General features: G+C 51.4%; 1 protein-coding gene across 1 annotated transcript in view; it reads left to right on the top strand.

The window, feature by feature from the left end:
- Positions 1 to 14,127, top strand: part of ttc3 (tetratricopeptide repeat domain 3) — a 51,013-nt gene that overhangs the window by 32,439 nt on the left and 4,447 nt on the right. The window contains 24 exon segments of the mRNA XM_055025914.1: positions 879 to 1,154; positions 1,236 to 1,276; positions 1,684 to 1,737; positions 1,810 to 1,853; positions 1,855 to 1,887; positions 1,964 to 2,104; positions 3,736 to 3,807; positions 3,809 to 3,962; positions 3,964 to 4,025; positions 4,027 to 4,276; positions 4,354 to 4,422; positions 4,930 to 4,939; positions 4,942 to 4,987; positions 4,989 to 5,067; positions 5,146 to 5,182; positions 5,185 to 5,223; positions 5,226 to 5,267; positions 5,270 to 5,282; positions 7,557 to 7,625; positions 7,701 to 7,797; positions 7,871 to 7,889; positions 7,892 to 7,973; positions 13,809 to 13,893; positions 13,971 to 14,054. Of these exon segments, the coding sequence (XP_054881889.1) occupies positions 879 to 1,154; positions 1,236 to 1,276; positions 1,684 to 1,737; positions 1,810 to 1,853; positions 1,855 to 1,887; positions 1,964 to 2,104; positions 3,736 to 3,807; positions 3,809 to 3,962; positions 3,964 to 4,025; positions 4,027 to 4,276; positions 4,354 to 4,422; positions 4,930 to 4,939; positions 4,942 to 4,987; positions 4,989 to 5,067; positions 5,146 to 5,182; positions 5,185 to 5,223; positions 5,226 to 5,267; positions 5,270 to 5,282; positions 7,557 to 7,625; positions 7,701 to 7,797; positions 7,871 to 7,889; positions 7,892 to 7,973; positions 13,809 to 13,893; positions 13,971 to 14,054 (1,898 nt within the window).

The following is a 14,127-nucleotide window of genomic DNA, read 5'->3' as shown; positions in this document are numbered from 1 at the left end:
TGCCATGTCTCTAGTTGCTGTGTTTCTGGTTGCCATGTCTCTAGTTGCTGTGTTTCTGGTTGCCATGTCTGTAGTTGCTGTGTTTCTGGTTGCCATGTCTCTAGTTGATGTTTCTGGTTGCCATGTCTCTAGTTGCTGTGTTTCTGGTTGCCATGTCTCTAGTTGCTGTTTCTGGTTGCCATGTCTCTAGTTGCTGTATTTCTGGTTGCCATGTCTCTAGTTGCTGTTTCTGGTTGCCATGTCTCTAGTTGCTGTGTTTCTGGTTGCCATGTCTCTAGTTGCTGTGTTTCTGGTTGCCATGTCTCTAGTTGCTGTGTTTCTGGTTGCCATGTCTGTAGTTGCTGTGTTTCTGGTTGCCATGTCTCTAGTTGCTGTTTCTGGTTGCCATGTCTCTAGTTGCTGTGTTTCTGGTTGCCATGTCTGTAGTTGCTGTGTTTCTGGTTGCCATGTCTCTAGTTGCCGTGTTTCTGGTTGCCATGTCTCTAGTTGCCGTGTTTCTGGTTGCCATGTCTCTAGTTGCTGTTTCTGGTTGCCATGTCTCTAGTTGCTGTATTTCTGGTTGCCATGTCTCTAGTTGCTGTGTTTCTGGTTGCCATGTCTGTAGTTGCTGTGTTTCTGGTTGCCATGTCTCTAGTTGCTGTGTTTCTGGTTGCCATGTCTCTAGTTGCTGTGTTTCTGGTTGCCATGTCTGTAGTTGCTGTGTTTCTGGTTGCCATGTCTCTAGTTGCTGTGTTTCTGGTTGCCATGTCTCTAGTTGCTGTGTTTCTGGTTGCCATGTCTGTAGTTGCTGTGTTTCTGGTTGCCATGTCTCTAGTTGCTGTGTTTCTGGTTGCCATGTCTCTAATTGCCGTGTTTCTGGTTGCCATGTCTGGTTGCAGGGCTGACCGCGGCGCAGACCTTCATCGAGCGGCACTCTGAGCACCTGGAGCAGCTGGACCTGGCGGTGCTGCTGAACTTTGACCCCTTAAAGCAAATGATTTTAGAGAAACTAGACACTAAAGTGGATTTGTTTTGGCGCCTCGGCCTGACGGTGACGGAGTTTCTAAAGCAGGCCTCGGCGCGTGACGTCCGGCTTTTTATCTGGACTCTGGAGGAGCATAGACACGACTACGTTTGTTGTCACAGTATACTGGATGAATATTTTGATATGATGGGTACGTACGCCAACCTGGCAACCCACCCACAGGATTCATCAGCATTCCTCTTTGCTCTAAAATGTTCTGTTTGCTTTTCAGATACTCATTGTTCTGTGTTAAAAAAGTCTGAAAATGATCATGTAAGTTTTTCTAACATCTGATTTCTTCACCTGAACCTGAGCAGAAGGGCTTTCAGCAACAGACTGGAAGCTGGGTCGGGTCTTAATTTGAAAAAGTTCTGGTTCTGCTGGCAGATTATTACTAATCTACAGGCACTGTGCCTTTACCTAGCATCGCAGTTCCAGTCCCACTCCTAAAAACCTTTTCCCATAAATCTGGGACGTAAAATGGAAAATTATAAATAAAATTGTTAGTTTTTGTATTTCAAAACAAAATGGATAATTTATGGAGCAGGTATTCATAAAACACAAGTCTTGCTTTTCTCAGTTGCAGATTATTTTATTGTAAACTAACCCACCTGACCTCTCAGGCGGTCAGGTGGAAACGCTCCTCTAAGCTAAGCTAAGTTAGCGCCATCTCGTTCCAGATTTCTCCTACTCGAAGTAGAAGTCGAGGCCGGAAAAGAAACGAAAGGTAGATGGTGTGAATGTCTCCTGTTGTTGTTGCTGTTGCTGTGGTGCTAAGGCGTCTCCTGCTGCTGGTTTCCTCTCAGGGGGTTTTCGGTTTGCCTCCGACCCGAGCGCTAACGCCCAGAGACGTGGGACCAGGACCTTTTTGAAGAAGACTCTTTGTGAGTTCGGCTCCGTGGTGACGAGCTGCTGGTCGTTTCGCCGTTTCCATGCTGATGCTGAACTTCCTGTCCACAGATCGTTCCTTCACCCCGGTGACCCGTTTAGCGTTCCCAGCCACCTTAGAGAGCAGGTGGCTGATTTTGAGGACCAATACAGATCGACCTATACAAAATTTTTAGACAACCACCCTGACTCCACCAAAGAAAGTCTGTATGAGTAAGTAGTCACTAAAGTTTAATAGCACTTTGCACACACAGCCACTGAAGGCCGACAGAAATACGACTTTAACGTAAAATGACAATCTGTAAAGCAGCCAGGGTGTTGAGGGGATCCGTTTTGGTAACCAGAGGATCAAAGGCCACCGTGACCTTTGATCCTCTGCTTTTTGTGCATGATGTGGTCCTGTTGGCTTCATCAGGTCGTGACCTGCAGCTCTCGCTGGAGCGGTTTGCAGCCGAGGGTGAAGCGGCCGAGATGAGGATCAGTGCCTCCAAATCCGAGGCCGTGGTCTTGAGCCGGAAAAGGGTAGAGTGCTTCTCCTGCCCCAAGTGGAGCAGTTCAAGTATCTCTGGATCTTGTTCACGAATGAGGGAAGAAGGCAGCGGGAGATCGACAGGCGGATTGGCGCAGCGTCCGCCGTGAAGCGGCGCTGTACCGGTCCGTCGGGGTGAAGAGAGAGCTGAGTCAAAAAGAGAAGCTCTCGATTTACCGGTCGATCTACGTCCCTACCCTCATCTCTGGTCATGAGCTTTGGGTCATGGCTGAAAGAACGAGATCGCGGATACAAGCGGCCGAAATGGGTTTTTTCCGTAGGGTGGCTGGGCTCCCTGAGAGAGAAGCGCAGTCATCCCACCGGGAGGGACTCAGAGTAGAGCTGCTGCTCCTCCACATGGAGAGGACCCAGCTGAGGCTCAAGCATCTGGTCAGGATGGAGGCTCCCTGTGAGGAGTTCAGGTCCCACCGGGAGGAGAGGAAGACCAGGATGGATGATCCTTGTCTGGCCTGGGAACGCCGTGGGATTCCCCCGGAGGAGCCGGAACAAGAGGGACGTCTGGGCCTCCATTCTTAGGCTGCTGACCCCGCGACCCGCTCTGGATGAACAGAAGAAAATGGATGGATGTTCCAACATTTGGATCATTTTCCTCTGAGATTCTGGAATTGTGTCAAATTAATCTAATAAATAGATTATTTAGAAAATATAAAATGAACGAGGAAGCGTCTTATTTGGTTTGGATCAGATCGGGTTCGGATCGGGTTTCCATCAGTCAGTTTCTGCCCAAGTTTTTTTGATATTCAACAAAAAAATGGAGTAGTTAAAGTTGGACAACCCATTATTTTCTGTCCCAAAATGAGATTTTAGTCCATTTTTAATATTTTAAGATTGATACCAATATTATTGAGTAATTTCTCCACATTGTCAGCAAACAGACACCAGATAACAAGCAGCGTCTCAAATTCTAGAAAATGAAACTTGATCAGAGAAACGGTTTGAAAAGCGGCGGTGAGGCGAAACGCTTTTACACATTCACACGTTTCCTCATTTTTCTGCTAATGTGAGTTTATTTTCACAATTAAACACATTTTCATAGCCTGGCCTTCATACTCTGTCACAGAATGCATTTCCCTACCAATCAACTCTGGTTGTAAAATAAAAGTCAAATCCTGGAAGTCATAATCATGAGATTTAGTCATAGTTGTTACTTCCTGTTGAGTTTCAATTTATGGTTTCATGGAGTCACTGGCTTCCTGCTGCGTGTTTCTGACTCTTCCTGTGTTTTTTGTTGTTTTGCCCGCGGGGCGTCTTGCCGTCACGCCCCGTCTTGCCGTCACGCCCCGTCCTGCTGCAGGTATTTCGCCCAGATCCTGGAGGAGCACGGCCCGCTGGTGGACGAGGACCGCCTGCTGGTGGGCGAACTCGCCACTTCCGGACGCGGCTCGGAGGAAGATCGCCGAGGCGGGCGGCCTGGAGAGCTTCCTGTTGGAGTCGCTGCACTTCATTAAGATCGGGCGACGCATCGGCCTGACCCGGCAGGCCGTCGGCCCGCGGCACGCCGCCAGCCTGGACGACCTGGACGGACATCGGCGACCCGCGGCACGATGCGGCGTCGCCCGACCCGCGCGCGCTGGCTCCGACTACCTGTCGGGTTCTGCTTCCCCGTTGCCGGAGCGCAGCCGGTCCTGCCCGACCCGTACTCCTTCTACCCGGCAGGAAGCGACGCTGCGGCCGCCTGGTCGGTCATCGACTGCGGCTGCACTGCCAAACGGTTCGCCGAGCCTCAGCTGGACGCTCTGGACGATATTTCTGAGCAGTTGGACAGAGATCCGACTCCTCACAAGAGCGTTTTCTCCTCGGAGGCGAGTCGTTGTCGTAGCGACGCGGCGGTTCAGGTGAAGGCCGCCGCCGCCGCCGTTCCCGCCGTATCGCAGCGAGCGTTTCCCTCATGATGTTTGTTTTGCTCTGGCAGACGAGTGCGGGCGCCGTGAGCAGCGTGGCGGTGAACACAGAGCGGCACGAACGCTGGGAGGCGCAGCAGGTGAGTCACAAAGATGATGATCCTTCCACCTGAGCGGCATCTCTCTGCAGCTCCTCCAGAGCTGGTGTTGATCCTCTTGGCTGATGACCTCGATTCGATCAATAACATCTAACGGCAGAGTCCCTGAAACGCTCGGCATGCTGGGAGATGTAGGCAAACTCTTGAACCGCTCGATCTCACGTGAGCTAAGCTAACTGCTAGCATCAGCCGACTCACTCACTCTAGCAACAACGTGTTGCAGTATGATCCCATCTGTTTGGTGACGGGGTCAGAGGTCACGCTGTTCTGGTTCAAGTCCAGAAATGTTGAATGAAATATTGAATAACTGGATTATTAATCCAGAATTGGAGATGAATCGTTATTCTAGATTATAATAATCTAAACATTGGAGTCATCGTCACTTCCTGAACTTTAAATAATAAATATGGCCGCCGGCTTCTTCGTCACTCCATCCATTTTCCTTTCAGCGTTTTTCTGCATCTCTTCCTGGTTCCTGACCGTCTGCAGGGTGACATCATCAGCAGGAGCGGAGCAACAGGAAGTTGGAGCAGCAAATACTGCAAACCCAATGAAGTCGACCAGAGCGAGCATGACGACGTCCGACTGATGGAGAAGGAGATGAAAGAAATCACCACGAATATCCAGGTGAGTGTGAGGAGCTGCAGCTCCTGCATGAGGAACGATGTTGAAATGTTTCTAATTGTTCAATGTTTTGCTGAGCAGGTGACCCATAGGGAGCTGCTGATGTTTCAGCAGAAGCTGGAGAGGAAGTGAAGAAGGACCAGAAGGAGAAGAAATCCAACAGGAGGAGCTGAAGGTGCTGAAGACGGAGGTGGAGCACCTGGTGGGGAGCAGGCCAGGTGAGGCGGCTGCCCTGCAAAAACACCTTTTCACAGGTAGTAAATTAAATCAAGGTTAGTAAAAGTAGCAAGAAGTAACTAAACATAGTAACAGTTTTTATCATTCCTTCTAAATATTTTACATTTTCCATCACTTATTGTTTTAAGTTTGTTTTTCTAAAGTCTGTATAAAAATGATAACTATTGTTGTAATGTTTTCGCATTCACTGATGGACTCCAAGCTGCTGTGCTGATGCCAGCAGTCATTTTGCTTCGTCAAGCGAAAACAGAAGTTTTCACAACTTTTGCTCGTTGATCCGAGATTGAAAGACGAGGAACGACCGAAAGGCATTTAGTAAAGTCAGCAGGAAAATCTCTAAGTTTAACCTGGAACGACGTGACGGAGTTCAAATCCGACCGAGAGCGTCAACCGTCCAGCAGCAGGTTGAGGCTCCACCGAGGAGCAGATTCCCGCTGAACGCGCAACGCAAACTCCAGCTCAGCTACGAGATAAAGTTTTAGTAGCTGCAAATGGGCCCGGGGGGCCTCAGGGGGCCCCAGGCCTGGTGGACGGGAGGGGCCCCAGGCCTGGTGGACGGACAGGCCCCAGGCCTGGTGGACGGGGGGGGGGCCCCGGGGGGCCTCAGGCTGGTGGACGGGGGGGGGCCCCGGGGGGCCTCAGGCCTGGTGGACGGGGGGGGGCCCCGGGGGGCCCAGGCCTGGTGGACGGGAGGGGCCTCAGGCCTGGTGGACGGGAGGGCCTCAGGCCTGGTGGACGGATGGGGCCCCAGGCCTGGTGGACGGGGGGCCCCGGGCAGAACGGTTCCGGTAACTAAATGAAACCTTCATGTAGAGCAGTGCGCCGCAGCAAAGGGAAAAATAACTCAGAAGAGAGCAACTGAAAACCTCTCATATGTACTTTCCACTGTGTTTGAGGATCCAACAGCATAAAACTGCAAACGTTTCCCAAAGAGCAACACATCCAGTCCTCAACAGTTTGATGTTTCAGGCTTGATGGTTATTTCAGGATCATAAATGATGATCAGATCATTTCTGATCAGATCTGATCACAGCGGTGTTGATCAGATCATTAATCAGCTGGATGACCTGATGCTGTGTCGTCACCTGGCTGCAACTTTTCAATAGATAACCTTTGAACCTTGTTATGAAGTTGTCCTAGTTTGAAATTAGGAGCAACTAATATTCTATTGGGAATAAAACCTGGGCTTGTGAAAGTGCAATGTCATTGCATTTTACTGATATTCTTTAAAAAACAAATGGTGTTATGGATTTAGGATAAACTCAAAATAGTGCTTCCTGTTTTCAACGAGAGGTTTTGGTCCAGTTAAAGTCCGTCAGACCGTCAAGTCAGTGGGATAAAGTTTTCCAGGAGCCGTTATCTTCCATGGGTCAGTGAAGCGACTGCAGCTTCTCTCAGATCGTAGATGATCAGTCTGTAAAAAGTTTGACCTGCCCATTTGGATTTTAGCTGGTGGCATTTTTGATTGAAACATCGTTAAATATAAGAATAAAATCTGAGTTGGTAACAGTGGGGTCTACAAGCTTGCAGACCGGACCGTTTGGGCCGGTCCATCAGCCAAACCTCTCACTGCAGAGCAGAAGAGGGACAACATAGACTGATTTATAGACCTTCGCTCAAGTAGAAAAAGATCAGAGGTCGAGATCGGCTTCACGTAGATATCGATCATAGATCTCCCAAAATGGGGGAAACCGTCTCGATTTTGTGTTGGTAGGAGTGATGTTGTAGCGGTAGTAAAAAGTAGTAAATTCAACTCAGATTCCTGGGAAAACCCAGTTTCAGCAACAAACCAGCTTGTTTTCATGGAGACGTGAAAAATTCACAATTTCCTCATTTTTACCCTTCAGTTTTAGATCTTCCTTCTTCTAAAAAAAAACACCAGTCATTTTTTTAGCAATAAATTCATGTTTTTGGTGTCTGGAAAACAAGCTGTTGAAAAACCTAATTATTGATGACACTGCGCCTTTACCTGGCAACCGCAGCTGATCTCAGGCGTCTGGTCAGCCGGTTTTCCCGCTGTATGCGCTGTACAATGGCTGCTGTTTTTGTTTTTGACTTGCTGCATTCTGGCTGGTTGTACAGGAGGCTCCACTAATGCTTTTTGAAGATTTATGGTTGTGTAATCGTTGCTCTATTTGCTAATTATAGATTCGGTTTCAGTTGGCGATCAGATCTTTCATCCTAAACCTGCAGCGAAGCTCAAGGTTTCTCCAGGCGATTGAGCCGGATCCTTCCTGATGTTTTTCTCCTTGCAGCTTTTCCAGGAGCATCAGAGAGAAGAACAACAGCTATGAGGTCAAACTCAACGACTTCCTGGAGCTCAGGTGAGCAACAGCAGCAGGAAACCAGGATTTATGAAAATCCCACCGATTGCTCATGCCATGCGTCGCTTTCTGTAGCAACCAGTCAGCGGCTGAGAAGATGAGTTTGGAGGATGAGATAAAGCGCCACCAGGCTCTGCTGACCTCTGCTGGCAGGAGGTCCTACATGGCTCAGGTAACCACGGAAACCAAAGAAAGGACTGCAACTGGCAGATCCACGGTGACGTTTATCTGCCTGTTTGCTGCAGCTGTCAGCGGCTGAAAGCAGCAGGATCAGAGTCTGAACGTCCTGCACAGAGAGCTCGCCGATGCCAAGACGCTGCTCAGCAAGCTGGATGAGGCGGTGCTCAGGTAAGGCTAGCGCTAAACAGGCTGCAGACGGGTGAGGCTAACGCTAAACAGGCTGCAGACGGGTGAGGCTAACGCTAAACAGGCTGCAGACGGGTGAGGCTAACGCTAAACAGGCTGCAGACGGGTGAGGTTATCGCTAAACAGGCTGCAGACGGGTGAGGTTATCGCTAAACAGGCTGCAGACGGGTGAGGTTATCGCTAAACAGGCTGCAGACGGGTGAGGTTATCGCTAACAGGCTGCAGACCGGTGGGGCTAACGCTAAACAGGCTGCAGACGGATGAGGCTAACGCTAAACAGGCTGCAGACGGTGAGGCTAACGCTAACAGGCTGCAGACGGATGAGGCTAACGCTAAACAGGCTGCAGACGGGTGAGCCTAACGCTAAACAGGCTGCAGACGGGTGAGCCTAACGCTAAACAGGCTGCAGACGGGTGAGGCTAACGCTAAACAGGCTGCAGACGGGTGAGGCTACGCTAAACAGGCTGCAGACGGGTGAGGCTAACGCTAAACAGGCTGCAGAGGGTGAGGCTAACGCTAAACAGCTGCAGACGGGTGAGGCTAACGCTAAACAGGCTGCAGACGGTGAGGCTAACGCTAAAACAGGCCGCAGACGGGTGAGGCTAACGCTAACAGGCTGCAGACGGTGAGGCTAACGCTAACAGGCCGCAGACGGTGAGGCTAACGCTAAACAGGCTGCAGACGGTTGAGGCTAACGCTAAACAGGCTGCAGAAGGGTGAGGCTAACGCTAAACAAGCTGCAGAGGGTGAGGCTAATGCTAAACAGGCTGCAGACGTTGAGGCTAACGCTAAACAGGCTGCAGACGGGTGAGGCTACGCTAAACAGGCTGCAGACGGTGAGGCTAATGCTAAACAGGCTGCAGACGGGTGAGGCTAAAGCTAAACAGGCTGCAGACGTTGAGGCTAACGCTAAACAGGCTGCAGACGGGTGAGGCTAACGCTAAACAGGCTGCAGACGGGTGAGCCTAACGCTAAACAGGCTGCAGACGGGTGAGGCTAACGCTAAACAGGCTGCAGACGGGTGAGGCTAACGCTAAACAGGCTGCAGACGGGTGACGCTAACGCTAAACAGGCTGCAGACGGGTGAGGCTAACGCTAAACAGGCCGCAGACGGGTGAGGCTAACGCTAAAACAGGCTGCAGACGGTTGAGGCTAACGCTAAACAGGCTGCAGACGGTGAGGCTAACGCTAAACAGGCCGCAGACGGGTGAGGCTAACGCTAAACAGGCTGCAGACGGTTGAGGCTAACGCTAAACAGGCTGCAGAAGGGTGAGGCTAACGCTAAAAGGCTGCAGACGGGTGAGGCTAACGCTAAACAGGCTGCAGACGTTGAGGCTAACGCTAAACAGGCTGCAGACGGGTGAGGCTAACGCTAAACAGGCTGCAGACGGTGAGGCTAATGCTAAACAGGCTGCAGACGGGTGAGGCTAAAGCTAAACAGGCTGCAGACGTTGAGGCTAACGCTAAACAGGCTGCAGACGGGTGAGGCTAACGCTAAACAGGCTGCAGACGGGTGAGGCTAACGCTAAACAGGGTGCAGACGGGTGAGGCTAACGCTAAACAGGCTGCAGACGGGTGAGGCTAACGCTAACAGGCTGCAGACGGGTGAGGCTAACGCTAAACAGGCTGCAGACGGGTGAGGCTAACGCTAAACAGGCTGCAGACGGGTGAGGCTAACGCTAAACAGGCTGCAGACGGGTGAGGCTAACGCTAAACAGGCTGCAGACGGGTGAGGCTAACGCTAAACAGGCTGCAGACGGGTGAGGCTAACGCTAAACAGGCTGCTGACGGGTGAGGCTAACGCTAAACAGGCTGCAGACGGTGAGGCTAACGCTAAACAGGCTGCAGACGGGTGAGGCTAACGCTAAACAGGCTGCAGACGGGTGAGGCTAACGCTAAACAGGCTGCAGACGGGTGAGGCTAACGCTAAACAGGCTGCAGACGGGTGAGGCTAACGCTAAACAGGCTGCAGACGGGTGAGGCTAACGCTAAACAGGCTGCAGACGGGTGAGGCTAACGCTAAACAGGCTGCAGACGGGTGGGCTAACGCTAAACAGGCTGCAGACGGGTGAGGCTAACGCTAAACAGGCTGCAGACCGGTGGGGCTAACCCTAAACAGGCTGCAGACGGGTGAGGCTAACGCTAAACAGGCTGCAGACGGGTGAGGCTAACCCTAAACAGGCTGCAGACGGGTGAGGCTAACGCTAAACAGGCTGCAGACGGGTGAGGCTAACGCTAAACAGCTGCAGACGGTGAGGCTAACGCTAAACAGGCTGCAGACGGTGAGGCTAACGCTAAACAGGCTGCAGACGGGTGAGGCTAACGCTAAACAGGCTGCAGACGGGTGAGGCTAACGCTAAACAGGCTGCAGACGGGTGAGGCTAACGCTAAACAGGCTGCAGACGGGTGAGGCTAACGCTAAACAGGCTGCAGACGGGTGAGGCTAACGCTAAACAGGCTGCAGACGGGTGAGGCTAACGCTAAACAGGCTGCAGACGGGTGAGGCTAACGCTAAACAGGCTGCAGACGGGTGAGGCTAACGCTAAACAGGCTGCAGACGGGTGAGGCTAACGCTAAACAGGCTGCAGACGGGTGAGGCTAACGCTAAACAGGCTGCAGACGGGTGAGGCTAACGCTAAACAGGCTGCAGACGGGTGAGGCTAACGCTAAACAGGCTGCAGACGGGTGAGGCTAACGCTAAACAGGCTGCAGACGGGTGAGGCTAACGCTAAACAGGCTGCAGACGGTGAGGCTAACGCTAAACAGGCTGCAGACGGTGAGGCTAACGCTAAACAGGCTGCAGACGGGTGAGGCTAACGCTAAACAGGCTGCAGACGGGAGGCTAACGCTAAACAGGCTGCAGACGGGTGAGGCTAACGCTAAACAGGCTGCAGTCGGGTGAGGCTAACGCTAAACAGGCTGCAGACGGTGAGGCTAACGCTAAACAGGCTGCAGACGGGTGAGGCTAACGCTAAACAGGCTGCAGACCGGTGGGGCTTACCCTAAACAGGCTGCAGACGGGTGAGCTAACGCTAAACAGGCTGCAGACGGGTGAGGCTAACCCTAAACAGGCTGCAGACGGGTGAGGCTAACGCTAAACAGGCTGCACGGGTGAGGCTAACGCTAAACAGGCTGCAGACGGGTGAGGCTAACGCTAAACAGGCTGCAGACGGTGAGGCTAACGCTAAACAGGCTGCAGACGGGTGAGGCTAACGCTAAACAGGCTGCAGACGGGTGAGGCTAACGCTAAACAGGGTGCAGACGGGTGAGGCTAACGCTAAACAGGCTGCAGACGGTGAGGCTAACGCTAAACAGGCTGCAGACGGGTGGGGCTAACGCTAAACAGGGTGCAGACGGGTGAGGCTAATGCTAAACAGGCTGCAGACGGGTGAGGCTAACGCTAAACAGGCTGCAGACGGGTGAGGCTAACGCTAAACAGGCTGCAGACGGGTGAGGCTAACGCTAAACAGGCTGCAGACGGGTGAGGCTAACGCTAAACAGGCTGCAGACGGGTGAGGCTAACGCTAAACAGGCTGCAGACGGGTGAGGCTAACGCTAAACAGGCTGCAGACGGGTGAGGCTAACGCTAAACAGGCTGCAGACGGTGAGGCTAACGCTAAACAGGCTGCAGACGGGTGAGGCTAACGCTAAACAGGCTGCAGACGGGTGAGGCTAACGCTAAACAGGCTGCAGACGGGTGAGGCTAACGCTAAACAGGCTGCAGACGGGTGAGGCTAACGCTAAACAGGCTGCAGACGGGTGAGGCTAACGCTAAACAGGCTGCAGACGGTGAGGCTAACGCTAAACAGGCTGCAGACGGTGAGGCTAACGCTAAACAGGCTGCAGACGGGTGAGGCTAACGCTAAACAGGCTGCAGACGGTGAGGCTAACGCTAAACAGGCTGCAGACGGGTGAGGCTAACGCTAAACAGGCTGCAGTCGGGTGAGGCTAACGCTAAACAGGCTGCAGACGGGTGAGGCTAACGCTAACAGGCTGCAGACGGGTGAGGCTAACGCTAAACAGGCTGCAGACCGGTGGGGCTTACCCTAAACAGGCTGCAGACGGGTGAGGCTAACGCTAAACAGGCTGCAGACGGGTGAGGCTAACCCTAAACAGGCTGCAGACGGGTGAGGCTAACGCTAAACAGGCTGCAGACGGTGAGGCTAACGCTAAACAGGCTGCAGACGGTGAGGCTAACGCTAAACAGGCTGCAGACGGGTGAGGCTAACGCTAAACAGGCTGCAGACGGGTGAGGCTAACGCTAAACAGGCTGCAGACGGGTGAGGCTAACGCTAAACAGGCTGCAGACGGTGAGGCTAACGCTAAACAGGCTGCAGACGGGTGAGGCTAACGCTAAACAGGCTGCAGACGGGTGAGGCTAACGCTAAACAGGGTGCAGACGGGTGAGGCTAACGCTAAACAGGCTGCAGACGGTGAGGCTAACGCTAAACAGGCTGCAGACGGGTGGGGCTAACGCTAAACAGGGTGCAGACGGGTGAGGCTAATGCTAAACAGGCTGCAGACGGGTGAGGCTAACGCTAAACAGGCTGCAGACGGGTGAGGCTAACGCTAAACAGGCTGCAGACGGGTGAGGTTATCGCTAAACAGGCTGCAGACGGTGAGGTTATCGCTAAACAGGCTGCAGACGGGTGAGGCTAACGCTAAACAGGCTGCAGACGGGTGAGGCTAACGCTAAACAGGCTGCAGACGGGTGAGGCTAACGCTAAACAGGCTGCAGACGGGTGAGGCTAACGCTAAACAGGCTGCAGACGGGTGAGGCTAACGCTAAACAGGCTGCAGACGGGTGAGGCTAACGCTAAACAGGGTGCAGACGGTGAGGCTAACGCTAAACAGGCTGCAGACGGTGAGGCTAACGCTAACAGGCTGCAGACGGGTGGGGCTAACGCTAAACAGGGTGCAGACGGGTGAGGCTAATGCTAAACAGGCTGCAGACGGGTGAGGCTAACGCTAAACAGGCTGCAGACGGGTGAGGCTAACGCTAAACAGGCTGCAGACGGGTGGGGCAGGAGCTACTAATGGCAGGTTGAAATCTGCAGCTCATTCTGAGTTTTTGTTATAATAGCTTTAAGGTTTTTTTATTGAATTTGAATTAAAACTTGGTGTGTGACTCCTTTGGAAGTCTTCCTTATTGTAAGTGTTTGAAATCCTTGAATTCTTGTTTTCCAGGATGTCCTTGATATTTAAATGAACACTTTTGTAATAAAATTTAATATTTGAATGTCTAAATTTGAAAACCTTTATGTACAGTTTATTTTTTCTTTGCTTGAAATTAAATCAGAAAAAAACTTTTCGTGTTTTTAGGTTTTGGTTGAATCACCAGAAGATAAAAACCAGAAAACTTTAAACCTTTAATTGCTGGAGGTTGTTTACCATCTGGATTGTTTCAATATGATCAACATTTATTATTTCTAATATCTCAGGAAGTTATTGATCTGTGGTTAAATAGTTTTATTCTCAATGTGTAAAAGAACATTTTAATATTTAGTTGACTCTGGAAAATCAGGACAAATAGACGTTCCTACTGTTTTCAGCCAATCAGCTCCAAGGAAATCAAATGTTCTGCAGCGGCGGCCAATCACACGTCGGCTAGCGTTGCTACTTTAGCTTCTCCAGCTGCGTTTTCTTTCCAATATTTTTAGATTTGATCTTCAGAAAACTTGGAATTTTCCACAAATATGTTGTTGCAAAGAACGAGGCATGAATATTAAAGCAGGGATTTATTTCAGGAAATGTTAAAACATCAGAAATACTCATTTATTTTAAATTATTTATTTTAAATGTTTATCACTTTTGCAGAACCCAGAACCAGGAGCTGGAACCGGTGAGGAACGGCTGCAAAGCAAAGGTGGAGGAAGTGGAGAAGAACATTTCCACTGCTGAGGTACCAGAACCAGAATCTGAAGCATTTGGCTGCATTGGGTTCAAACCGGGCCGGCCTCATTTCCTGTTTCTCTGCAGCGCCGCTATCAGGACGTTCTGGACCAGCTGAGTGGCCGCCGGGTCGGAGACGGTGCGGCCGCTCCAATCGGACCGGTTCTGCAGGTTCTTACTGAGTCATCACAACAATTCAGCTGCAGAGAGTCGGCAGTTTGACTCCAATTGTTTTAAGAGCTTC

This window comes from Poeciliopsis prolifica, unplaced genomic scaffold, assembly GCF_027474105.1.
Source record: "Poeciliopsis prolifica strain line A6 unplaced genomic scaffold, Auburn_PproV2 SCAFFOLD165, whole genome shotgun sequence".
NCBI lineage: Eukaryota > Metazoa > Chordata > Actinopteri > Cyprinodontiformes > Poeciliidae > Poeciliopsis > Poeciliopsis prolifica.
Note: the sequence above shows the minus strand (reverse complement) of the source record. Positions and strands in the feature narration are given on the sequence as shown.